General features: G+C 42.1%; 1 protein-coding gene across 1 annotated transcript; it reads right to left on the bottom strand.

Moving 5' to 3' along the window:
- Positions 1 to 484: 484 nt before the first annotated feature.
- Positions 485 to 18,534, bottom strand: LOC100195362 (transforming growth factor beta induced). Its single transcript, NM_001140391.1, is given in 19 exon segments — positions 485 to 1,237; positions 1,322 to 1,349; positions 1,514 to 1,563; positions 1,692 to 1,794; positions 1,947 to 1,958; positions 2,528 to 2,652; positions 3,718 to 3,848; positions 4,399 to 4,535; positions 7,232 to 7,374; positions 7,600 to 7,737; positions 8,167 to 8,379; positions 8,494 to 8,635; positions 8,876 to 9,022; positions 9,485 to 9,649; positions 9,938 to 10,095; positions 10,342 to 10,350; positions 10,352 to 10,407; positions 18,014 to 18,112; positions 18,392 to 18,534. Coding segments are annotated over 19 exon segments (2,034 nt in total). The 5' UTR covers positions 18,508 to 18,534; the 3' UTR covers positions 485 to 1,175.
- Positions 18,535 to 27,070: the final 8,536 nt, after the last annotated feature.

Below are 27,070 nucleotides of genomic sequence, written 5' to 3'. Positions count from 1 at the left end.
ACAATTCTTCCTTTTCCCCCCCTCCAGAGAAAATACATACACAAACTTTAAAAAGATTTTAAAACTTAACATTAAAGTCAATGTTAGTGAGTGGTGAATTGAAAGTATTGGTCTTGGATTCAAGTATTATTGATATCACAATCACATGGATGAGAAAAATGTCCTTTACAGTTCCTGTACACTGAGGTGTTGACTTTGTTCTACAGAAGGATCTGTGAGGGTGGTTTTCAGCAGGAGTTAGTTTAATTCAAACAGAAGGAAGACATTGTTCTCAGACATTGGATAGGCTACGTCCCAAACGGCACCCTATTCCCTATACAGTACACTGCCTTTGGACCAGAGCCCCAGTAGTACGCTATAAAGGGAATAGGATGCTATTTGGAACGCAGATATGATATAATATAAACAACTGCCGTGCCAATATCTTGAAACACTGACGTGTTGTCGTGGATAGAAGTTTAAGTAATCCAAACAAATTCTGGGGTTTACAAAATGAACATTTTATTTTTGAAATGTGCGACCATTGCTCTTTGCTTTCCACACAAAAATATATTGCTACAGTATGTTACAAATGGAAAGCATGTGACTTGACTGTGGGTGCATTGTTGTTTTCAACAGGTTTAATGACAAAAAAAAGTGAAAGAGAATCAGAATCAGAACTCAAGAGGTCATGACTTCAACCTTAATTTGCGAATAGCTTTTCCGTTCCAGCTTAAACATGCAGAACATGCTACATCTATCATATCAAAACAAAATACAGTATACATTTCTCCCCCCAAAAAATCTGCTCTGCGTTTACATTTAAAAACAGAAGACACGTGTGAACATTCAAAACACTTTGATGAAACTACAGTATATGTAGTCATAGCTAGTTGCTGTTTTTTTTGAATGACCATTTTCACATTCAAGAAAACAGACAAGTAATTCTATTAAATTTAAATCTTCGGTTTTTGGTATATGAAAGCAATTATATAACATATTCCACTAAGAGATATCCCATCTCTGTCTTCATCTAACGCTGGGTTATTATTGATCATATTTGACAAAATTGGATCGATAAGACTCCCTTTTAGAGTTCTAGAAAATAATATTTTCCATAAACAAAAGGAACAATACCCTGATTTTGTGTTAATGTACTGTAGGCAATTATGTTTTTTTCTCCTCTTAAATTTGTTTTACTGGGCGCGAGTCATCGTCCTGCTGGAGAGACTTTTCCTGACCTTCTGGAAGAGATCATCTGAAAAAAAACAAAGATTATAACAACATTTAACACCAGTTCAACAACAGAGACTGTGAGATATATAGATCAGAGAGTAGTTACCATTTTTGACTCCGATTCTTGAGTCCGTCTGTGAAGAAAGGAATACAACAATATTTAGATATAAATTAGCAAATACAAAAAAACACATATTTTTAAGATAATGAACATTCACATAGCTGCCGATTTACAACGACGGTCATCTAATAAGACAGTCAAAAGAGACGTGATAAGTTAACCGTCTAAATGTCTTACTCTCATGGAAGAGACGGGGGCATCAGCCTGTTCCCTGTCAACCTTAGGAGCTGGAGGAGATAGAGAGAGAGAACGAGACAGAGTTGGAATGACAATTGGAGGATAATACAGTACGTTATATACAGTAATGTGAGATGGTTTATTCAGTATTCATGGACAGTAAAGCGATTGCTCTTACGCAGTGGCTTTATGATGGCTCCCACAGCGTGGACAACTCCATTGGTGGCCATCAAGTCGGCTTCAACCACTGGGACCTTGTTGATGTACACGGTCTGGTTCCTCTGAAGGAGAAAAACATACAGGGCATTTATAAGATGATACTTAATATTTTTATTACAGGGGTTCAAGACAATCAAGTCATGTTGAAAGAATGTATATCAATACATTGTACACAAGTGATGTAAGCAATAGAAGTACACAACAAAATAAGTACCTCTTTTCTCCACTGAAAACAAAATCATCAATAAAAAGAAAAACATGTACATGTCAGTACTGATATTACATGGTAGTACTGATATTACATGGTAGTACATGTTAGTAGTATCAATATCAAACGTGTGTTACAGGATCAAATTGTTCCAGGATCATGTGTTCTAGGATGAAATTATTCTAGGATCATGTGTTCTAGGATCAAATTGTTTTTGGATCAAATTGTTACAGGATCACGTGTTCTTGGATCAAATTGTTCTAGGATCGTGTGTTCTAGGATCAAATTGTTCCAGGATTGTGTGTTCTAGGATCAAATTGTTCTAGGATCAAAATGTTCCAGGATTGTGTGTTCTAGGATCATGTGTTCTAGGATCACATGTGTTCTAGGATTGTGTGTTGCAGGATCGTGTGTTGCAGGATCGTGTGTTCCAGGATCGTGTGTTCCAGGATCGTGTGTTCCAGGATCGTGTGTTCCAGGATCAAATTGTTCGAGGATCAAATTGTTCCAGGATCAAATTGTTCCCGGATTAAATTGTTCCAGGATCATGTGTTCCAGGATCAAACAGTCATAAGGGCCTACTGTACCATGTTCAGCTCCAGCTTGTCTCCCTGCAGAGGCTTCAGTCTGGTATGGGAGCCCACTCCTCCACTGACCAGAATCTCTTTAGCCATGTGGTACTTCAACACACTGGCCAGCTCCTTGGGGTTACCTAGACAACAAGCTGATATTAGAACACTTACCGGATCATGTTGTATCTCTATGGTCTAGACGTTTACAAACAGAGGAATTAGGAAAACTATTAGTCCGCATTAAAACACTGAAGAATGAATATTGCTTAAAAAGTGAAAAGGAATTGGTTGTGCAAGATACAACATGGAACTGATGAGTTAAGGTATTTGGCATATACTTTAGCATTACAGCTACATTCTTATTGCTGTGGCCAAGTTATTGAACATGAAGTTCTTCAACATGATGCTAATGTTATTTGTATAAACGGGTCCTGCTCATCTGAATAGTTGTTTTGCGAAACGGTTAGGGCAATAATTAACAAACAGCAGTGGTTTTTTGTTTTTATAAATGATTTTATATACCCAAACGAGTGTAATTATAGCTGCAGTATACTGTAGGTAGGTCATACTGTAACTGAACAACTGGCTCCAGTTACCCACAGCTGTTTGGCATTCATACGAGTGGCAGCATCCAAGATGCATTCCATCATGTCATCATTTCCTGGGTGTAGATGGGTTATTAGGTTCATTCCAATAGTTCTGTCTGTCTGCCGAACATATTCTCACTGTGGGACAAATCAGATTGTCCTTAGGTGCCATTGATTCTTTATTTGCTGGAAAAGTGCTTTGTTTTGCAAAGCCAGTCATGAAACCTGTTCACAGTTTGGTTAAGGCAGTATGCCAGTCACCCAAATACACTACATATGGCATACACTACATATGGCATACACCACATATGGCATACACTACATATGGCATACACCACATATGGCATACACCACATATGGCATGCACTACATATGGCATACACCACATATGGCATACACTACATATGGCATGCACCACATATGGCATGCACTACATATGGCATACACCACATATGGCATACACCACATATGGCATGCATGTGATAGAGCACATATGGCAGAGAGGTGTCTGTTATAACTATCCTAGTCTCACATTACCAGACCTCAACCCTGTGTTCTCGTTTGAGACTGGTTTTGTTCGAGAAAAACTAGAATGTCTGGAGCCAGGCATGTCCTTACGCATGAGTTTGTTGAGGTCAGCCTTTGGCAAGGCGCTGAAAGCATCGTTGGTGGGAGCGAACACGGTATGGGGACCGGCCTGGTTCATCAGCTCTGTCAAGCCAGCCGTCTGGATGGCACCGACCAACAGACTGGAAAAAAAGAAGGGAACGCACACTTTAGAAAGACCATCCTCAGAGGAAGAAAGAAGACTTGACAACTGACTGATTTCCAACACACACAGTTAAAAAAAACGAAAAAAAAACTTCAGAGGACGAAACAGAACTTGACAGTTGACTAATAGGAAAGTTTTAAAAAGCATCGATGAGTTGTGGTTTCTGATGTGCCAAATTTACCGAACATGTATGAGTTGAATCATGGCAGAACAGATCACTGGTAGTGAAAAGATACAGAGTAAACAGAAAAGAGCCAGGTCTCTGAACGTGGGTGGAAATGAAGCAGCATATTGCCTTTCAGTTCTGGATAAAACATTAGACGCATGGGGGGACTTCTCAGGATATCTAGCTACAGAAGCAGAACACACGCTGTGGAACGTAGGCAGAAGCTACTATCTTTTTTTGCTCATATGCTACATGTCTGTTCTTGTTCTTATGAAATTGAATTATATTGCCTCAAGATATTATTGAGGACAAACTTGGTAATCCTTTTCATTGAATCATTCACTGATTCATTGACTCTCACCTGAATCGGTTATCAGCCTTCAGGACATCCATGATGGTGCCCATTGGGGGAGTCACGACCTTGTCGACTGTGAACATGCTACCGAAACGGCCAATCTTGTCGTGGGCAACGATACAGGAGTTCTCAATGCACAGGCTCTGTTATTTTGAGAGAGAGAGAGAGAGACGTTTGTTCTACCCGTCACCATGACAACATCCCAAATAGCATCGTATTATTTATATAGGGCACTGGGTTGGACCAGTGTTCCCTCTAACCTGCACACGGGCATGTAGCAAGATGGAACTCCACTCAACTTTCTACTTGTCCCCTTTAGTTAACACTATCAACGTTTCACTCTACTGTGGGAATTGTGATCGAATCAACGCAGTACTAGCCACTTTCAATGTAACATATCGAAAAAAAATTAACTATGCAAGACTTATTAGTATGCAAAACTAACTGTGCAAGATATTTTATTGTAGGCAGAGCGCATTAGTATATGATTCTATTGCATTGACAGGCACGACTCAGGCCCGTAATCGGTGCGCCATAACCAATCAGAGCTGCAGTAGGCCTATAGGCAAATATCCATTGCTATATATGGATCTGTGCCATTCACATTCAACTGGACTGCGTTTAAAGCATGAGCGCTTGTTTTGAGATCAAAGCTGCATGTAGCCACCTGTGAACATTTGTTCATATCCTTTGCTAGTTAGTGAGTTATTAGCCCAGTTATAGTTAATTTCTAGTCAACATTGGTGGAGTGGTTGTTTCCCAAAAGAGCACAAAACATATGCATTTCTAGACATCTTCGAAAAGCCAGTCAGGTAGAGAGATTTTTTTTTAATGTCTTAAAGGGACAGTGTTGTAATTTGAGACAGGCTTGAATAAGCTTAGTAGTGAATAGACAGAGGGAAGCATAATGTGTCTGTTTCTCTCTAATAATGGTATGAGAATAATAATGAATTTTATTTTGTCAAGTGGTTTCTTTCATCAAACAACACAACATTTCCAGTCACCTCCTTGTCTAAAGGACAAGTGAATAAACAGGTTAATGTCAAGCCCTGCATGTTTTTTTCAGAAGTCTCATGGAATGTAGGCCAACATTGAACACCACACATTGGCTGCTACTGTAGTCTGTTAATGACAGAACAGCTATTTCCATGTTAAAATGTTATGGGATGCATTTTCTCCATTGTTTTTGATGGTAGACCACTCTGGTAGGCCTACATTAGAATCAAATAGCCACAGTAGCCTACTTGACCACTGTTAAAACTGTAACTTAAAGTAGGTACAGCCTCAAGAGTTCACAGTAAAAGTGTGCCGGAAGTTGCACAGAATTTTCACAATGTTCAAGTATGCGCTCAGCAGACTTGAAATGTGCTCAGTGCCCCCAAAAAATTAAGAGGGAACATTACCTTTGATCAGAGCCATATGGGCCCTGGTCAAAAGTAGTGCACTATATAGGGAATAGGGTGCCATTAGGGACGCACATGGCTTCCTTCCTGTCTGCCCTTCACTCTGAAATGATGGCTCACAAGTGGTCTCTCTCTCTCTCTGGAAAAAAGCTTACTGTGGTCATCTGGAAATTCCATTACAAAGCAGAAATGTGAGAGCTGCTGCCCGAACAACCTTCATCTGCCACCCAGGAGAGAACAGAGCAGAGCTGTGAAAAACGGTGTGAAACAACATTCTTGGATAACTATTCTACAGTATGAGGATGTGTAGAGGGACTCTCTCTCGTGTCATTGGATCAAAACATGTTTCGAGGGGTAAAGGTCCACTAATCTGGCTGCCTCCTTCTGTCACTCATTTGGAGAAAATGATGACCAGCCATAAACTGTTCATTGTTAATATGAAAACAGCACAATAATGCTTTGTATAGTTTGGGATAGTGTATTTAGGCTAATCTATATAATGAGTTAACCCTTAGGAAGAGGGTAATCTCTGTAATGAGTTAACCCTTAGGAAGAGGGTAATCGCTGTAATGAGTTAACCCTTAGGAAGAGGGTAATCTATATAATGAGTTAACCCTTAGGAAGAGGGTAATCTCTGTAATGAGTTAACCCTTAGGAAGAGGGTAATCTCTATAATGAGTTAACCCTTAGGAAGAGGGTAATCTATATAATGAGTTAACCCTTAGGAAGAGGGTAATCTCGGTAATGAGTTAGCCTTTAGGAAGAGGGTAATCTATATAATCAGTTAACCCTTAGGAAGAGGGTAATCTCTGTAATGAGTTAGCCTTTAGGAAGAGGGTAATCTCTATAATGAGTTAACCCTTAGGAAGAGGGTAATCTCTGTAATGAGTTAACCCTTAGGAAGAGGGTAATCTATATAATGAGTTAACCCTTAGGAAGAGGGTAATCACTGTAATGAGTTAACCCTTAGGAAGAGGGTAATCTCTGTAATGAGTTAACCCTTAGGAAGAGGGTAATCTCTATAATGAGTTAACCCTTAGGAAGAGGGTAATCTATATAATGAGTTAACCCTTAGGAAGAGGGTAATCTATATAATGAGTTAACCCTTAGGAAGAGGGTAACCTCTGTAATGAGTTAACCCTTAGGAAGAGGGTAATCTATATAATGAGTTACCCCTTAGGAAGAGGGTAATCTCTGTAATGAGTTAACCCTTAGGAAGAGGGTAATCTATATAATGAGTTAACCCTTAGGAAGAGGGTAACCTCTAATGAGTTAACCCTTAGGAAGAGGGTAATCTCTGTAATGAGTTGTCTTTTTGCATAAGAACAACTGTGCTCAGACTTTCAGATCACTCTCTTAATTCAGCTCAATTGATCAATTTGCACCTCGGCTTTTATACCATCTGATGCCAGCTGTAGGTCCTACAGGGTACTTACGTTACGGTAGACGAACACTCGGAGTTTGATTCCTTCCAGAGTCTCTAGCTCTTGTCCGTAGTACAGTGACCCTGAAGACAGCTGCTCCTTCAGGATGTGGTTCTTCAACAGCTTCTTCAGGTCACCAGTCATTGTCACACCCTCTGTTAACAATAGATACAGAATTTATCAGATTGATTCAATGAAATGGGTCAAGAATCATGGCTCAAGTCACTGCTGTTTGTTAGCACAGAGAGAGGCGAGAGGGAGGGAGGGATACAGAGAGAGAGAGGGAGAGAGAGACAGAGAAAGAGGGACAGAGAGAGAGAGAGATGGAGATGGGGAGAGAAACAGATGGAGAGAGAGATAGCGCCATTGATCGATGTTACCTTTGAAAGCTTCATTCTGAGGGGTCAGGATGGTCAGAGCCTCTGAGCCAGAAAGGTGGGAGCCAAGACCAGCATCAACAAACAGCTTGGTTGCTGTGGTAACGGCAGATCCCTGGGCCAGCTCCAACAAAGTCTTAGCTTAAAAAGAGATCAGTACATAAATAAACATTTCTCATTGAACAGAGAGACTCTTCATTAAGTAGCCTTGAGGTCTTGTCTCAACATGAACCATTGAGTTGAATCTACTTCATATTCACTGAAGTAGCCTTCCAGACAGACAGACAGACAGACTTAGACTCGACTTTCAACTCCTATGACAGTCAGAGACCTTTTCAGACGTGACTCATCATTACTAATAATCTCATAAAAGAAGGCAGGGATTCATTGGTTTGGATTAGAGGCTTAAATTTGACGTTGACGCAACTCTCAATTTAAGACTGGTTTTCAATACCTGTCTGAGATGAGGAGCTTGATAATGTAATTATCATGACATTAAGGAGCCAGAGGTCCAATAGTTTGACTCCAAGTCATATACAGACGGCTATCTATTGCTCTGGTCTGAATTACCTGAGTCTGGGATGAGGAGCTCGTTGATGTAGTGGATAACTCCGTTGGTCCCCAGCTGATCTTTCTTCTGGATGATGGCCTTCCCGTTGAGGGTCATGTCAGCCCCATCACAGCCCACCTCTAGAACAGTCCCCTGTAGGGTCTCCAGGGGAGTACCAGATGTGATGGACTCTGCACACTGCATGTTCTTCAGGATGTGGTAGTTCAGCAGGTCTGGATGGAGAGTACAGACACAAGTAGAACTTAGTTCACGTTAATAAGTCATTGGTTTTCCGTCTCCAATATCTATCTCCCCGTTCTATATCCAACTGTCCTTAAAAAAACAACCTTTCAGAGCCACGGGGTCTCCCAGGATCCTGTTGAGCATTTCAGGAGGGATCTTCTCGAAGGCTTCGTTGGTTGGAGCGAACACCGTGTAGTGACCATCGCTCTCGAGCATTTGGGTCAGACCAGCAGCAGCAACAGCAGTCTAAAACGCAGAGAATCAACACACTGAATCAACACAGCTTTTCTCTACATGATTCAAATTGCACATACAATACAAAAGACTGAGACCGTGTCAATGATCAGTGAATGTAACATTCCGATAGCTGACACAACATTGCATAGCATATGTTCAACATGTAGGAAATGGTAAGAGAGTTCTGTGTGATAGACTGTTCTGTGAATGAATGAATGAAGTGACAAACTGTTAAAGTCGTTTACTTACACGAAGAGTCTCCAGATCATCATCGGTGTCGATGAAAGTGTGCACGTCGTTGGTAACCGCGGTGATGACTCTGTCCACGACGTGCACGATCCCGTTGGTCGCATGCTGGTCTGTTTTCACCAGACGAGCACAGTTCACTGTTACAATCTGCAATGACGAGAGAAAAAAGAAAAGAAAAGTTGTCTCATGATTTAGCTGGCTTTCGATCGATGGTCAACATGTGACCATTTGAAAAAATTATCAAAATTGTACAGTAAATATTTTTTAGCTGACGACATATCTGTTCATGTCTCTTTTGTTGTTGAGCTGTCTCTCTAGAGCTTCCAACTTGCTTGGTCCCAGATGGCCTAGATCATACTGCACAAACAGATCTGGGACCAGGCCAGGTCACAACATCATATACCTTCCAATCACAGGAGGCTGGTGACGGTAGGATGGCTCATAATAAATGACCCGAAATGAAGTGAATGGAATGGTATCAAACAGATGGAAACCCTGTGTTTGATGTGTCAATACCATTCTATTCCAGTCATTACTATGAACCCCAATTAAGGTGCCACCAGTGCTTCCAATATAATGCAACATTAACATTGGACAAATGCTACTCACTCCGTTGGGGTAGTGGTGGATGTGAACGTTGAAGTCTTGGTACATGGAGGGGAAGGCAGATCCATGCTTCAGGTCCTCAGAGGTCAAACGGCGGTTCACCATGTGGTAGTGGAGTGCGTTGAGCAGCTCAATATTCACGTTGCTCACCAGAGCATCCAGGATTTCCTACAACCATAAAAACCAGAGTCCTATTTTCATCAGAACAACGATCAGTCACAAGTTAACCATTCGTACCATTACATATACTGACCAAAGACTTGGTTCTAGTATCTACTGCTCCTAAAAAGCGCTGATACGCTACCTTGGCTGGTTAGGCTGATAACACGTAGTCTGAGGTCAGCATTATACAATATCTCTAGATGCAACAGGATTGGGGTGAATTATACTTCATTTCCAGTTTTCTCAGTGTATCCCTCTCCTGTGAAGGGAGAGTTGTCCTCCTGACACACTCACATTGGGTAGGGCCGCCCAGGCCTGGTTGCTGGGAGCGAAAAAGGTGAAGCTCCCTGGTCCCTCGATCTCCTCCCTCAGCTGAGCCCTCTCTGAGTACATCTTAGTGGTGGCGGCTCCAACCACACCCAGCGTGTTGTAGATGTTCACTAACGGCAAGGCTGGAAAACATTTTAAAGTCTTAACCATCGTATGGGGGAATGTATGAAATTCAAATGTTGATTTGATGGATGTATATTTGACAATCAAAGTGAGATGCCATATTTTGTTTGAAAGGCTTCTTGTCTAAAAATAATTATCCCAAGTTGGTCATGACATGAATTGATGACTAGCTGTTGCATTATATGGATAGTAAGTGACTGAGCTATAACTTGATTTGCAGGCTAATAAAGCAGATTTCTTCTTACCAGCAGGACAACCCCTTCTCTCCTGGAAGCTTCTCATAACCGGGGCAACACTCATAGCTGATCACCCTGTTGACCAATAAGAACACATGTTAAGGATGACTGCAGCCAATCAGAGATGAAAACAACAGGTCAGTTTCTCCTTACCCTTTGAAGTGTGTTGTCTTGCTACAAACATATCTGTGACCAGGCTACAAAAGATTGAGCAATGTGTCTTAGGTTAAATGATACAGCCACATGCTATACACATAGTTATGTCATTTTGTGCATTTGAGATATTTCCACAATAAATCTGAACTGGGCTCAGCTGCTCCTGGAAGGTCATAAAAAGCTAATTTCCTCAGAGAGAGAGAGAGAGAGAGAGAGCGAGAGAGAGAGAGAGAGAGAGAGAGAAGGAACCCACAGACCCAGGGTTGGCCAAAGGAAACTCCTGAAAGGGGACTAAGAGAGCGATACTGAAACACAGGCTCCTGCCAGTAAAAACAAAGAGAGAGCGGCCAAGCGAAGGTGTACCGGGTAAAAATGTGAACCTTAAAGTTAAGTCAAAAATAAGTGGTCTATATCCACGAAAAGGAAGGTTTTAACTAGCTACATTCGGTGGCAAGTTCTTCATACAACCAGAAAACAATAAATAAAGGATGCTAGTCCATTGTGTAAACATTAGTATTGCTAATCAAACAGTGGCACACATAGGTTATAGTGAGGAACACACAGTGGCAACATTAACAATACATAACACAGTCAAAAAAGATAAGGCAAAAGGTGTGGAAAGCTACGCAAAAATGATTTGGCATCTTGGGGGGGGCGTCAAATCCCATTCAAAGCTCTTCAGCAGAGTTCCTGCCCAAGCTATTTTAAAGATGAATGCACTAACTGTAAGTCGCTTTGGATAATAGTCTGCTAAATAACTAAAATGTAAAAGAGGATCAACTCTGAGTCCTAACATTGATGAAAGTCAATGGAAAACTACCTGAGCCAGACACATCTATACCCACTTGTCACGTCAACCCTAGTTAACTCCAGCATAATGAACTATACTGTAAAAGCTGTTAAAGACCAGGCGAGGATCTGAGCAATTAGCTACTGTTAAACTCCTAGGGAGAGGGTAGTTGGCAGCTCAGAAACATGGTTAGGTGACAATCCTAACATTCAGCGAGGGTGGGGTGGTTATGGGGAAACCCTTTAAAACACAGTAGCCTGGAAACCAAACCAGTCAGATTTTCAAAACAGATGGTAACTCAACTTCGATTTGTTCTCCACAAGCATAAACAAAGATGGTAGCTATGGATTTCTGACAAAATAAACAGTAAAGTCGCATAATTCAAACACAGCGTACATTGAGACTTCCAAGTGTTGAGGCAAGCTATCCACCAGACAGAAGTATTAAAGAAGAGAGTTAAGGTCCATTTAACTTTATGGGTTCCATGATGAAATTAGCATGCTAGATAGATTAGAATTTCCCACACAGTCATCTCTCACTCTGGCTTTCTATTCATAGGTACTATATCCAAAAAATTGTTTTTTTAATCAAAAAACTAAAAGGTTCCTTTCCCAGACAAAAAAAACAAGATGTAATTTGTAGTAAAAGTGACCGTGTATAAAGCTTTACAGACTACTTAGCTCCGGGATTCACCTTTAGTCAAATGTTACTACTTCAAAACATAGTGTGATTGCTGAGAAAAACAGAAGAACCAATGCATTGGCGTTGAGAGTGGGACTTTAAAGGTAGCTAGGGGATGTTGGGAGGTAGCTAAGGGCTGTTGGGAGGTAGCTAAGGGCTGTTGGGAGGTAGCTAAGGGCTGTTGGGAGGTAGCTAGGGGATGTTGGGAGGTAGCTAAGGGCTGTTGGGAGGTAGCTAAGGGCTGTTGGGAGGTAGCTAAGGGCTGTTGGGAGGTAGCTAAGGGCTGTTGGGAGGTAGCTAAGGGCTGTTGGGAGGTAGCTAAGGGCTGTTGGGAGGTAGCTATGGGCTGTTGGGAGGTAGCTATGGGCTGTTGGGAGGTAGCTATGGGCTGTTGGGAGGTAGCTAAGGGCTGTTGGGAGGTAGCTATGGACTGTTGGGAGGTAGCTAAGGGCTGTTGGGAGGTAGCTAAGGGCTGTTGGGAGGTAGCTAAGGGCTGTTGGGAGGTAGCTAAGGGCTGTTGGGAGGTAGCTAAGCGCTGTTGGGTGGTAGCTAAGGGCTGTTGGGAGGTAGCTAAGGGCTGTTGGGAGGTAACTAAGGGGTGTTGTTAGGGTTATTGGTGACTCAGAGTTATGAGGTCTCCCCTCAAGTGAGCTGTAACCTCTAGCACCAGCAGCACCATGTCCCCATGGCCTGCATTCTAACCCATTACCTGTTAAGCCCAGTGGTCACTCACAGTCACACAGACAGGGATTGTTCAGTTCAGCACAATGAAAGCTGCTAACACACCTCAGTGTTCAAAACTCCCCTCCATCCAGACCTGGGTTCAAATACTATTTGAAATCACTTAAAAAATGTTCTGTGTTTTTTGTTGTTGTTGCTTGCCTGGCCTAACAGGCCAATAGAATAGTCCCAAAACAACAAACCCACTGCTCATTTGGCACCTCAGACAGGCTAGAGAAAATGATAAAGTATAATAAATATTCTGAATAGTATTTTAAAAGGTCAGCTCCCTCTTTCCATGGATGTCTGTGTCTGTCTGTAAATGTAATTAAATCTAAACTGATAAAAGCTTTTTGGAACCTTTGTTGACACAAGCCCAGGTTTGTCCTTTTGAACGCAACTCTCTAACTCCCAGTCCCAGCCCTCTCAAATTGACACAGTAGGTCTAGCTTGCTATGGAAAAAGTCAATTTTCCTGGCTCCCTTATGAATGATTAGTGTGTGTTTATGGATGGAAGTCCCTCAACAGTGCCCTCTAAAGCCATCATTTCCTCCAAACATCCAGCGCCCACAGCAAAGTTTCACTTCCTCTTCAACTTTCATGAGATTTCCAATGAAAGAAACACTGTTGTGAATCGCCAGCAAACGTCTCCCATTACAAAGTCATCAAGTTCGTGTCTGTGGTTCAATTTTCTACAGGAAACATCTAGATAATTTCACAATACTTATCAAGGGAGATCAAATAACAAGAAAAAGCCAGGAACAGAAGACACCACACACACACACACACACACACACACACACACATCCTAAATAGCAAATGCATGTTTTCTTAGCACACCCATTCCAAAGGCAGTATAATGGTGCAATGGTCGACACATGGCTTTCCCATGCCATGCAAAACCTACAACACAATCTCAGAGGAATGTTAGACAGAGCAATAACCAATACCATCTTGCCCCCTGCAGGGATGTTAACATTGACGTCAATCAAACCGCCACTACTGTGGAAGGCTGTCAGTGCCTTGACTGCCCAAGGTCCAGGACAGGGCCTATCTGGAAGATTGATGTTGGTAACCTGAGTTGTCCTTTTATACTCTGAGGTGGTCGAGCTATTTAACACTACCCAGACTGATTGATTAGAGAGATACAAGGTATCCATTATCTACTGTGTAACTACCTAGCTAACCCAGAATATATCTCCCCCAAACTAACTACCTAGCTAACCCAGCTATTTATCTCCCCAAACTAACTACCTAGCTAACCCAGAATTGATCTCCCCCAAACTAACTACATAGCTAACCCACCATGTATCTCCCCCAAACTAAATACCCAGCATTTATCTCCCCCAAACTAAATACCCAGCATTTATCTCCCCCAAACTAAGTACCCAGCATTTATCTCCCCCGAACGAATTACCTAGCTAACCCAGCATTTCTCATCCAAATTAACTACCTAGCTAACCCAGCATTTATCTTGTCCAAATTAACTACCTAGCTAACCCACCATGCATCTCCTCCAAACTAACTACCTAGCTAACCCAGCTATTTATCTCCCCAAACTAACTACCTAGCTAACCCAGAAATGATCTCCCCCAAACTAACTACATAGCTAACCCACCATGTATCTCCTCCAAACTAACTACCTAGCTAACCCAGCATTTATCTTGTCCAAATTAACTACCTAGCTAACCCACCATGTATCTCCTCCAAACTAACTACCTAGCTAACCCAGCATTTATCTCGTCCAAATTAACTACCCATCATGTATCTCCCCCAAACCAACTACATAGCTAACCCAGTAATTTATTTTGTCCAAACTAACACTAAAACTTGTCAAACTTCCCATCGTTGTTGATGTCACAAAAAGAGATGAGGATACAGCAACAAAGTTGATGACTCAATGATTCCTGGATGAGTCATTTCCTCATTGCTGAGAACCAAACTAACAGGATTGTGTCTAACTCATGAGCTTAACATGAAGATCAAAAACTAACGCAAACCAATTTCCATTACTGTTACTACTAATATATTAATTTGTCAGCCATTCTTTTGAAACTAAATAATATATATCCTATTTATATATATATATATATAATACCAGTCAAAAGTTGACACACCTACTCATTCCAGAGTTTTTCTTTATTTTTACTATTTTCTACATTGTAGGATAATAGTGAAGACATCAAAAATAGGAAATAACATGGAATCGTATAGTAACAAAATAAGTGTTGAACAAATTGAAATATATTATAGATAGCCCTATTTGGTAAAATACCAAGTCCATATTATGTCAAGAACAGCTCAAATAAGCAAAGAGAAATGACAGTCCATCATTACTTTAGGACATGAAGGTCAGTCAATCCGGAAAATGTCAAGAACTTTGAAAGTTTCATTAGAGTTACCAGACACATCTCAACATCAACGGTTCAGAGGAGACTGCGTGAATCAGGCCTTCATGGTCGAACTGCTGCAAAGAAACCACAACTAAAGGACACCAATAAGAAAAAGAGACTTGCTTGGTCCAAGAAACACAAGCAATGGACATTAGACCGGTGGAAATCTATCCTTTGGTCAGATGACTCCAAATTTGACATTTTTGGTTCCTACCGCCGTGTCTTTGTGAGATGGAGAGTAGGTAAAAGAATGATCTCTGCATGTATGGTCCCCACAGTGAAGCATGGAGGAGGAGGTGTAGTGGTGTGGGGGTGCTTTGCTGGTGACACTGTCAGTGATTTATTTAGAATTCAAGGCACACTTAACCAGCTTGGCTACCACAGCATTCTGCAGCGATACACCATCCCATCGGGTTTGCGCTTAGTGGGACTATCATTTGTTTTTCAACAGGACAATGACCCAACACACCTCCAGGCTGTGTAAGGGCTATTTGACCAAGAAGGAGAGTGATGGAGTGCTGCATCAGATGACCTGGCCTGCACAATCACCTGACCTTAACCCAATTGAGATGGTTTGGGATGAGTTGGATCGCAGGGTGAAGGAAAAGCAGCCAACAAGTGCTCAGCATATGTGGGAACTCCTTCAAGACTGTTGGAAAAGCATTCCAGGTGAAACTGGATGAGAGAATGCCAAGAGTGTGTAAAGCTGTCATCAAGGCAAAGGGTGGCTACTTTGAAGATTCTCAAATATAGTTTGATATGTTTACCACTTTTTTGGTTACTACATGATTCCATATGTGTTATTTCATAGTTTTGATGTCTTCACTATTATTCTACAATGTATAAAATAGTCAAAATAAAGAAATGCCCTTGAATGAGTAGGTGTGTCTGGTACTGTATATATATTATCAATAAGCTAGTAAAACAAAATGGTCTAGAAATAGTTGTCCATGCTTCATGTTGTCTACTACAGCTAGACTAGAGACTACTACAGCTAGACTAGAGACTACTACAGCTAGACTAGAGACTACTACAGCTAGACCAGAGACTACTACAGCTAGACCAGAGACTACTACAGCTAGACCAGAGACTACTACAGCTAGACCAGAGACTACTACAGCTAGACCAGAGACTACTACAGCTAGACCAGAGACTACTACAGCTAGACCAGAGACTACTACAGCTAGACTAGAGACTACCACAGCTAGACTAGAGACTACTACAGCTAGACCAGAGACTACTACAGCTAGACCAGAGACTACTACAGCTAGACTAGAGACTACTACAGTTAGACCAGATACTACTACAGCTAGACCAGAGACTACTACAGCTAGACTAGAGACTACTACAGCTAGACCAGAGACTACTACAGCTAGACCAGAGACTACTACAGCTAGACCAGAGACTACTACAGCTAGACCAGAGACTACTACAGCTAGACCAGAGACTACTACAGCTAGACCAGAGACTACCACAGCTAGACTACAGACTACTACAGCTAGACTAGAGACTACTACAGCTAGACTAGACTACTACAGCTATACCAGAGACTACTACAGCTAGACCAGAGACTACTACAGCTAGACCAGAGACTACTACAGCTAGACTAGACTAATACAGCTAGACTACAGACTACTACAGCTAGACTACAGACTGCTATAGCTAGACTACTACAGTTAGACCAGAGACTACTTCAGCTAGACTACAGACTAATACAGCTAGACTAGAGACTACTACAGCTAGACTAGAGACTACTACAGCTAGACTAGAGACTACTACAGCTAGACTACAGACTACTACAACTAGAGCAGAGACTAATACAGCTGAACGTTTTAAACATTGGACCATTAAGTCTCTAACACCTTTTACAGGATATTTTCTCTCCCAGGACTGTTGGGACGTCTTGCAGAGAATAAGGTGTCAATGGCACCTTATTCCCACTATAGGGAATAAGGTGCCATTGGCCATAGGACTCTGGTCAAAAGTAGTGCACTATATAGGGAATAGGGTGCCGTTTAGGACGTACACTCTCTTTCATTTACACTGGCATCAGACTGTCCTGGCAGGACCCAACGACTGCAGGAGAGGTTCTCATAAAAGGATGAAGAAAAAGAACTTCCCACTTCAACGTGGAGCTAGCTGCTTGCCTTACTGAACCAATCTGAACAAGGTTAATCCCAGCAGATGATTGAAAACAGACCTCACTGCATGTCACTTTTTCAACAGCAAGTTATTATGGTTAGCGACTTAAATAGTTGGGCTACTGTTTCAGGAAGGAATTTCACTTATGTGCTCCTTATAACTGTCACCTTCATCATGCTTACTCTCTCTGAAGGTTTAGATGTTATGCAAGCTGGTGTTTTGGACTGGAAAATGTACCAATTTAGCATAGCTCAGTGAAATCAATTCCTTCTCCCTGTACACCATCTATCTCTATTATATGGTTACGTCCCAAATGGGCCCTGGTCAACAGTAGTGCACTATACAAGGAATAGGGTGCAATTTGGGATGCAAAGGTCATGGTAGAACTCAGTTCTTCTGTTGGTTTCTGTCTTTAGCCCTGCTGCCTTCAGCAGTGTAGAGGTGAAGGTTAAATGTTTCAGCTACTTTTCGTTCAGCTTGACAATCTTAGTTGGGAGTTCTCCTTCAATAAACCCACACAAAAGGAAAATTCCTTATTTACCCCAGTGGAAAACTGATCAATCTTACTTAGAATATATTGTTTTCATATCTAAATGAAGATATGCTCAGCACAAATGACAAAAAAGTTTTCAGATCTTCCTTCCTTATGATAGCCAGCTTATCCATGCACACTATATGTATAGTCTACACTAGTAGGCTATAATACCAATATATTGACGCAGCATGTTGTAATAAATCAACTCACTGTCAACCATTCAAATGAACGTGCATGTGAATAACATGTTTATATTACACTCACGTTGGCTTGCCGCAGATCTTGCGATGGTACCATTGTTTGCAGTTGGTGAAATATTTCTTGTCGGTCCCCTGTATCTTTTGCATCGCGCACACGTTGGGTCTAAAAGAGATGAGAGAATATTTCATTCAGTTTTATTTTGCCGGCACATTACAGTAGACACTTTGAGTTTACCTATCACTTATATTGAATTAGTTGTGAAGTACAACACAGTATGCCATTAAAAATCAGTAGCTCTAGAAGGCTATATATTTTATAGCATAAAACATAAATCATGCTTTGTAATTATACGAACCAAAAGTTATGTTTGCTTTTGCCATTTGAAATTTCAGAACTTTCTATGTGCACATTATCATTGGAATAATAACGTATGCGCCTTACCCATGCTGTCTGCCTCTTATTCTGCTGTGCTGAAGAACTGATTGATAGGGTGACTTTGCAAAACAAATCGTTGCAATCAAGGTGAGCGCCAAAGTCAATAAAGTTAAGTGCTGCATCTTGGCCTTTTCCCTTTATTCTGTTGGCCTCCGAACTCCTGACAAGTCGGGGAACGGTGCGACCAGGAATATATAGTGAAGGACTCAACGGTTATAGGGAGGGGCGTGGGGAGTGAGCCAAGACACTTTTGCACACACAAAAAATAAAATGTAAAACTAACGGAGTCGATCTTATTTTTTTTTACCACAAATACAGTATGTGGAAAGAAAATGTGTAGAATCGATTTAAACGAAAATTGATTAATTCATGTGAACGAATATATTTTAGAGATATCATTATTTGTCATCAAATTAATCACAAATGTAATGCCATCCCTCGCCTGGGACATGAAGACTTGCATCAGCTCCTCACACTGATGCCTGGGCTTTAGCTCAGTTACCTAACACATGTACTAGCGGTTACATCCGTTATTAGACAGTGGCAACGATAATGACTATGAACATGGTCTTTTGCCTGCTAATGCCTGCTAATGCAGTGAAGAAAACGATATGACAACAATAACGTCTAATGTAACTGGCCCCTCTAACAGTACAACTGGCCCCAGCTTGGCCCCCCCTAGTTGAAATGGTCTAGAACCGCCACTGAACACATGACCCGGGTTTAAACCCGGTCAGCCACACATTAAGGTTATTTCACCTTCTGAGGACATCCACTGTAGAGAGTATCATAGCCAGGACATCTATTTTACCACAGAACGTCTCAGTTTGACCTCAACAAAGTTGATTTAGTCATTGGCCTGGACTGGGAACTCTGACAAAACTCCTTTTTGTTAATACATCTGTCTCACCCACACCCAGAGTGTTTCAGCAGGGATTATTCATTCCATTGTTAACTGTTTCATTGGGTTTACTCTGTGGCTCAGCTGGTAGAGCACAGCACTAGAGCAATGACACGATTATAGGTTCATTTCCTGCTGGTATATATTATTATATAAATTAAGTTTTGAATTTAGAACTGGTAAACCAAAAAAAAAGCACAGATGCATTGGACCTCCTGAGAAAGATGTAAAGTTCCATCAGTCCAAGGAGGACATACAGTCTTTCTGATTTTTATTTTATGTCACCAACTGAGACCTGAATTACTTCAGCAGACCTGAAGCAGTAGTTATTGTTGGCTTCTTTCCCTGATCGCTACCATAGAAACAAACCGCACAACAGAAATCCTTCTGTTATTTGAAGAAAAACAACGGACATTCACACTTTATTTGGATTGTCCGGATAGTAGTCCATCTATACATGCTCTACAGACCGTCTGTTGATAAACAAGTGCTTGCTAACGTTTCGGTTAGTGTTAGGGTTAGAATAAGAGTTAGGGGAAGGGTTAAGTTTAGGGTTAGGATAAGGGTTAAGGTTAGTAGATCGTTAGTTGAAATGTTAGTTAGTTGAAATGTTACTGATAGTATGTAGAGCATCTTCAGATGGACTATCCAAATAAAGAGTTACCAAACTGACACTTGAAAGGCAACCAAACCACTGATGAATTATTTCTAGTGATATTATGCACATTTATGAGGAATGTATCAAACTATTCAAGAGTGTATCCAACATGTTTCCGTAAAAAGATAATAATGCTAACAAGCTAACAGTGATAAGCTAACAGTGATAAGTAACATAATACATTACATCATCAAGTTACACTGCCAGGCAGACTGACACATTTACATTACATCATCAAGTTACACTGCCAGGCAGACTGACACATTTACATTACATCATCAAGTTACACTGCCAGGCAGACTGACACATTTACATTACATCATCAAGTTACACTGCCAGGCAGACTGACACATTTACATTACATCATCAAGTTACACTGCCAGGCAGACTGACACATTTACATTACATCATCAAGTCACACTGCCAGGCGGACTGACACATTTACATTACATCATCAAGTTACATTGCCAGGCGAAGAGCTACAGGATCATATGTTTCTAGAGCATATCTAACTGTTACAGAGCTCTGATGTCTGCCCTGTCTCCCCTTGATGGGTAGTATTTGGGCAAATGGAACAAGAAACATTCCAAGGTGTTTCCCTCAGACATGGCTTTAGCTTTTATGCCATACAGAACAGTTTTAAAGCCCTCAAGATCTAGGGAGGGAGACTGGGAGTTGCTGCAGCTTTGATGCCAACCCAGAAGTTTAGTTAAGCTATACAAATATGAGTTCCTTACAGAGAGAGAGATGAAGCAGGGAGGTTGGAGGGTTGGATTAGTTCCTTACAGAGAGAGAGAGAGAGGGAGGTTGGAGGGTTGGATTAGTTCCTTACAGAGAGGGAGGTTGGAGGGTTGGATTAGTTCCTTAGATAGAGAGAGAGAGAGAGCAAGGAGGTTGGAGGGTCGGATTAGTTCCTGACAGAGAGAGGGAGGTTGGAGGGTTGGGTTTGTTCCTCACAGAGAGAGGGAGGTTGGAGGTTTGGGGGTTAGTTCCTCACAGAGAGAGCGAGAGAGAGGTTGGAGGGTCAGGGTTTAGAGGTTCTGATCAATATTAGTAGACTATATAGGGAATAGGATGCTATTTCAGATGCACCTGTAGGAGTGTAGCATTTATGTCATGTAATGGATGTTCAAGCCTGTGACTTCATTCTGAGATATTTAGCTGGAGTTTAACGTAAACTGTGCATGTTTCTTTAATGCCAAGGGGGAAAAACACCCAGACTGTAAAGTAATACCTCTCTACCTCTACAGCCTTGGTAATAATTACATGTTTATTCAGGTCTACCACACAAATATTTGACTGAACACAGGAGGTCTTGCCAAATCAACCAAAGCGGCCATGGAGCGTTAGTTTCTAGAGGGTTTCAGGAAGACTGACTGAACATAAAGCTAAACCTCAGTCCAGTCAGTCAGACACGCTTTAGGAATCATTTCCACCCAGCTGCAGGACCTGTAGCCTCCAGGGTGTGTCAGGTCTGAAGGGGGACCAATAAATCTACAATACCAGTCTCTAAAAGACCTCTCTTGTTCCCCTCCATACCGTTATAATGCTCCATTGACCATGTGGTATTTTCTACTAGCTCACTGACAGACAGACAGACAGACAGACAGACAGACAGACAGACAGACAGACAGACAGACAGACAGACAGACAGACAGACAGACAGACAGACAGACAGACAGACAGACAGACAGACAGACAGACAGACAGACAGACAGACAGACAGACAGACAGACAGACAGACAGACAGAAGTTGGAGGGTCAAGGGTGAGAGAGAGAGAGAGACTGTTCACAAACAGACCCCCAGAGCCCCAGGACAGCAACACAATTAGATCCAACCAAATCATGAGAAAACAGAAAGATAATTACTTGACACATTATAAAGAACAGAAAAACGGAGTAAACTAGAATGCTATTTGGTCCTAAACAGAGAGTACACAGTGGCAGAATACCTGTCCCACTGTGACTGACCCAAAATTAAGGAAAGTTTTGACTATGTACAGACTCGGTGAGCATAGCCTTGCTATTGAGAAAGGCCGCCGTAGGCAGACCTGGCTCTCAAGAGAAGACAGGCTATGTGCACACTGCCCACAACCTCCTGTCAAATGTATGACCATATTAAAGACACATATTTCCCGCAGATTACACAGACCCACAAAGAATTCGAAAACAAATCCAATTTTGATAAACTCCCATATCTATTGGGTGAAATATCACAGTGTGCCATCACAGCAGCAAGATTTGTGACCTGTTGCCACAAGAAAAGGGCAACCAGTGAAGAACAAACACAATTGTAAATACAACCCATATTTATGTTGATTTATTTTCCTTTTTTTACTTTAACTATTTGCACATCATTACAACACTGTATATAGACATAATATGACATTTGAAATGTCTTTATTCTGTTGGAACTTGTGTGAGTAATGGATGTTGTAGCACGTGACTTAATTCTGAGATATTTAGTTGGTGTTTACCATAAACTGTGCAGGTTTCTTTAATGCCAAGGGGGAAAAATACCCAGACTTTGTAACAATGTAGCAATTATTCAGAAACAGTCGAACCCAGCAGGTATACAGGATGCTGCGTGGAGGGAGTCAGGCTAATACACTCCACCCGGTCCCACGTCTACCATCATCCCTTAGATTACATAGAGCTGTGGAATACTGCTAATTAAACTCATTCAGAAGCCACATCTTCAGTATAAGGACTACAGTGCACTGTTTGAGACCCAAGGTTCATTGTTGTAGGTGTGCTACAGTAAACATCATTATTTATGTGAACTCTACCTTCCTATCTATGTGTTCTAGAGTGACCTTCTCTACCTTCCTGTCTATGTGTTCTAGAGTGACATTCTCTACCTTCCTGTCTATGTGTTCTAGAGTGGCCTTCTCTACCTTCCTGTCTATGTGTTCTAGAGTGGCCTTCTCTACCTTCCTGTCTATGTGTTCTAGAGTGGCCTTCTCTACCTTCCTGTCTATGTGTTCTAGAGTGGCCTTCTCTATCTTCCTGTCTATGTGTTCTAGAGTGGCCTTCTCTACCTTCCTGTCTATGTGTTCTAGAGTGGCCTTCTCTACCTTCCTGTCTATGTGTTCTAGAGTGGCCTTCTCTACCTTCCTGTCTATGTGTTCTAGAGTGGCCTTCTCTATCTTCCTGTCTATGTGTCCTAGAGTGGCCTTCTCTACCTTCCTGTCTATGTGTTCTAGAGTGGCCTTCTCTACCTTCCTGTCTATGTGTTCTATAGTGACCTTCTCTATCTTCCTGTCTATGTGTTCTAGAGTGGCTTTCTCTTAACCAAGTGTTTCCCATTAAATGTTTTTAACGTTTAATGGCTTGCCTGGTATGTGTGCTGTCTACGTTTGTGGGGCTCAGTTTTTTTTTACTGGCTGGTTTGTTGGACGGGGGATCAACAAACATTCAAATTCTTTAAAAGGCATTTCTCAGGGAGAGGTGGGTCAGAGTAGAGCTGGACATCGTCAGGGAAAACTGAAAGGTTGTGATCCCCTGAGACCTGTACAGGTACACTGTTACCCTCCTCAAACAAACAGAGAATCACTACGTGCGTGTGTGTCGTGCGCGCATGTGTTTGTGTACAGTTATTTAGCTCATACTTTTTAAATAATGGACAGGAATCGAAAAGTATTTCAGATGTCATTTCTCACATTTTCAAAGTGTAAGCTATATATATATATATATATTACCAGTCAAAAGTTTGGACACACCTACTCATTCAAGGGTTTTTCTTTATTTTTACTATTTTCTACATTGTAGAATAATAGTGAAGACATCCAAACCATGAAATAACACATATGGAATCATGTAGTAACCAAAAAAGTGTTAAACAAATCAAAGTATATTTTATATTTGAGATTCTTCAAAGTAGCCACCCTTTGCCTTGATGACAGCTTTGCACACTATTGTCATTCTCTCAACCAGCTTCACCTGGAATGCTTTTCCAACAGTCTTGAAGGAGTTCTCACATGTGCTGAGCACTTGTTGGCTGCTATTCCTTCACTCTGCGGTCCAACTCATCCCAAACCATCTCAATTAGGTTGAGGTCAGGTGATTGTGCAGGCCAGGTTATCTGATGCAGCACTCCATCACTCTCCTTCTTGGTCAAATAGCCCTTACACAGCCTGGAGGTGTGTTGGGTCATTGTCCTGTTGAAAAACAAATGATAGTCCCACTAAGCGCAAGCCAGATGGGATGGTGTATCGCTGCAGAATGCTGTGGTAGCCATGCTGGTTAAGTGTGCCTTGAATTCTAAATAAATCACTGACAGTGTCACCAGCAAAGCACCCCCACACCATCACACCTCCTCCTCCATGCTTCACTGTGGGAACCACACACACAGAGATCATTCATTTACCTACTCTGCATCTCACAAAGACATGGGGTTGGAACCAAAAATGTCAAATTTGGACCAAAGGACAGATTTCCACCGGTCAAATGTCCAGTGCTCGTGTTTCTTTGCCCAAGAAAGTCTCTTCTTCTTATTGATGTTCTTTATTAGTGGTTTCAAATCAAATCAAATGTTATTAGTCACATGTGCCGAATACAACAGTGAAATGCTCAATTACGAGCCCCTAACCAACAATGCAGTCAAGTAATTAAAGAGCAGCAGTAAAATAACAATAGCGTGACTATATACAAGGGGGGTACTGGTACAGAGTCAATGTGCGGGGCACCGGTTAGTTGAGGTAATATGTACATGTAGGTAGAGTTATTAAAGTGACTATGCATAGATGACAACAGAGAGTAGCAGCGGTGTAAAAGAGGGGGAGGGGGGGGCAATGCAAATAGTCTGGGTAGCCATTTGTTTAGGTGTTCAGGAGTCTTATGGCTTGGGGGTAGAAGTTGTTTTAGAAGCCTCTTGAACCTAGACTTGGCGCTCTGGTACCGCTTGCCATGTGGTAGCAGAGAGAACAGTCTATGACTAGGGTGGGTGGAGTCTTTGACAATTTTTAGGGCCTTCCTCTGACACCGCCTGGTAGAGAGGTCTTGGATGGCAGGAAGCATTGTCCCAGTGATGTACTGGGCCGTTCGCACTACCCTCTGTAGTGCCTTAAGGTCAGAGGCAGAGCAGTTGCCATACCAGGCAGTGACACAACCAGTCAGGATGCTCACGAAAGTGCAGCTGTAGAACCTTTTGAGGATCTGAGGATCCATGCCAAATCTTTTCAGTCTCCTGAGGGGGAATAGTTTTTGTCGTGCCCTCTTCACGACTGTCTTGGTTTGCTTGGACCATGTTAGTTTGTTGGTGATGTGGACACCAAGGAACTTGAAGCTCTCAACCTGCTCCACTGCAGCCATGTCTATGAGAATGGGGGCGTGCTTTGTCCTCTTTTTCATGTAGTCCACAATCATATCCTTTGTCTTGATCACGTTGAGGGAGAGGTTTTTGTCCTGGCACCACACGGCCAGGTCTCTCTATAGGCTGTCTCGTCGTTGTCGATGATCAGGTCTACCACTGTTGTGTCATCGGCAAACTTAATGATGGTGTTGGAGTCGTGCCTGGCCGTGCGGTCATGAGTGAACAGGGAGTACAGGAGGATACTGAGCACGCACCCCTGAGGGGCCCCTGTGTTGAGGATCAGCGTGATGGGTGTGTTGTTACCTACCCTTACCAGCTAGGGGCGGCCCATCAGGAAGTCCAGGATCCAGTTGCAGAGGGAGGTGTTTAGTCCCATGGTTCTTAGCTTATTGATGAGCTTTGAAGGCACTATGGTGTTGAACGCTGAGCTGTAGTCAATGAATAGCATTCTCACATAGGTGTTCCTTTTGTCCAGGTGGGAAAGGGCAGTGTGGAGTGCAATTGAGATTGCATCATCTGTGGATCTGTTGGGGCGGTATGCAAATTGGAGTGGGTCTAGGGTTTCTGGGATAATGGTGTTGATGTGAACAATGATCAGCCTTTCAAAGCACTTCATGGCTACAGATGTGAGTGCTACGGGTCGGTAGTCATTTTGGCAGGTTACCTTAGTATTCTTGGGTACAGGCACTATGGTGGTCTGCTTAAACATGTTGGTATTACAGACTCGGACAGGGAGAGGTTAAAAATGTCAGTGAAGACACTTGCCAGTTGGTCAGCGCATGCTCGCAGTACACGTCCTGGTAATCTGTCTGGTACTGCGGCCTTGTGAATATTGACCTGTTTAAAGGTCTTACTCACATCGGCTGCGGAGAGTATGATCACACAGTCTTCCGGAACAGCTGGTGCTCTCATGCATGTTTCAGTGTTATTTGCCTCGAAGCAAGCATAGAAGTAGTTTAGCTCGTCTGGTTGGGTTGTGTCACTGGGCAGCTCTTGGCTGTGCTTCCCTTTGTAGTCTGTAATGGTTTGCAAGCCCTGCCACATCTGACGACTGTCAGAGACGGTGTAGTACGATTCGATCTTAGTCCTGTATTGATGCTTTGTCTGTTTGATGGTTCGTCGGAGTGCATAGCGGGATTTCTTATAAGTTTACGGTTTAGAGTACCGCTCCTTGAAAGCGGCAGCTCTAGCCTTTAGCTCAGTGCGGATGTTGCCTGAAATCCATGACTGCTGGTTGGGGTATGTACATACGGTCACTGTGGGGACGACGTCATCGATGCACTTATTGATGAAGCCAATGACTGATGTGGTGTACTCCTCAATGCCATCGGAGGAATCGCGGAACATATTCCAGTCTGTGCTAGCAAAACGGTCTTGTAGCTTAGCATCTGCTTCATCTGACCCCTTTTTTTATTGATCTAGTCACTTGTGCTTCCTGCTTTAATTTTTGCTTGTAAGCAGGAATCAGGAGGATAGAATTATGGTCAGATTTGCCAAATGGAGGGCGAGGGAGAGATTTTGTATGCGTCTCTGTGTGTGGAGTAAAGGTGGTCCAGAGTTTTTTTTTACCTCTGGTTGCACATGTAACATGCCGATAGAAATTTGGTAAAACGGATTTAGGTTTTCCAGCATTAAAGTCCCGGCTACTAGGAGCTCCGCCTCTGGGTGAGCGTTTTCTTGTTTGCTTATGGCGGAATACAGCTCATTCAATGCTGTCTTAGTGCCAGCCTCTGACTGTGGTGGTATGTAAACAGCTACGAAGAATACAGATAAAAACTCTCTAGGTAGATAGTGTGCTCTACAGTTTATCAT

This window comes from Salmo salar, chromosome ssa09 (assembly GCF_905237065.1).
Source record: "Salmo salar chromosome ssa09, Ssal_v3.1, whole genome shotgun sequence".
Lineage (NCBI taxonomy): Eukaryota > Metazoa > Chordata > Actinopteri > Salmoniformes > Salmonidae > Salmo > Salmo salar.
The sequence above is the reverse complement of the archived record's forward strand: the minus strand, read 5'-3'. Positions and strand labels throughout refer to the sequence as shown.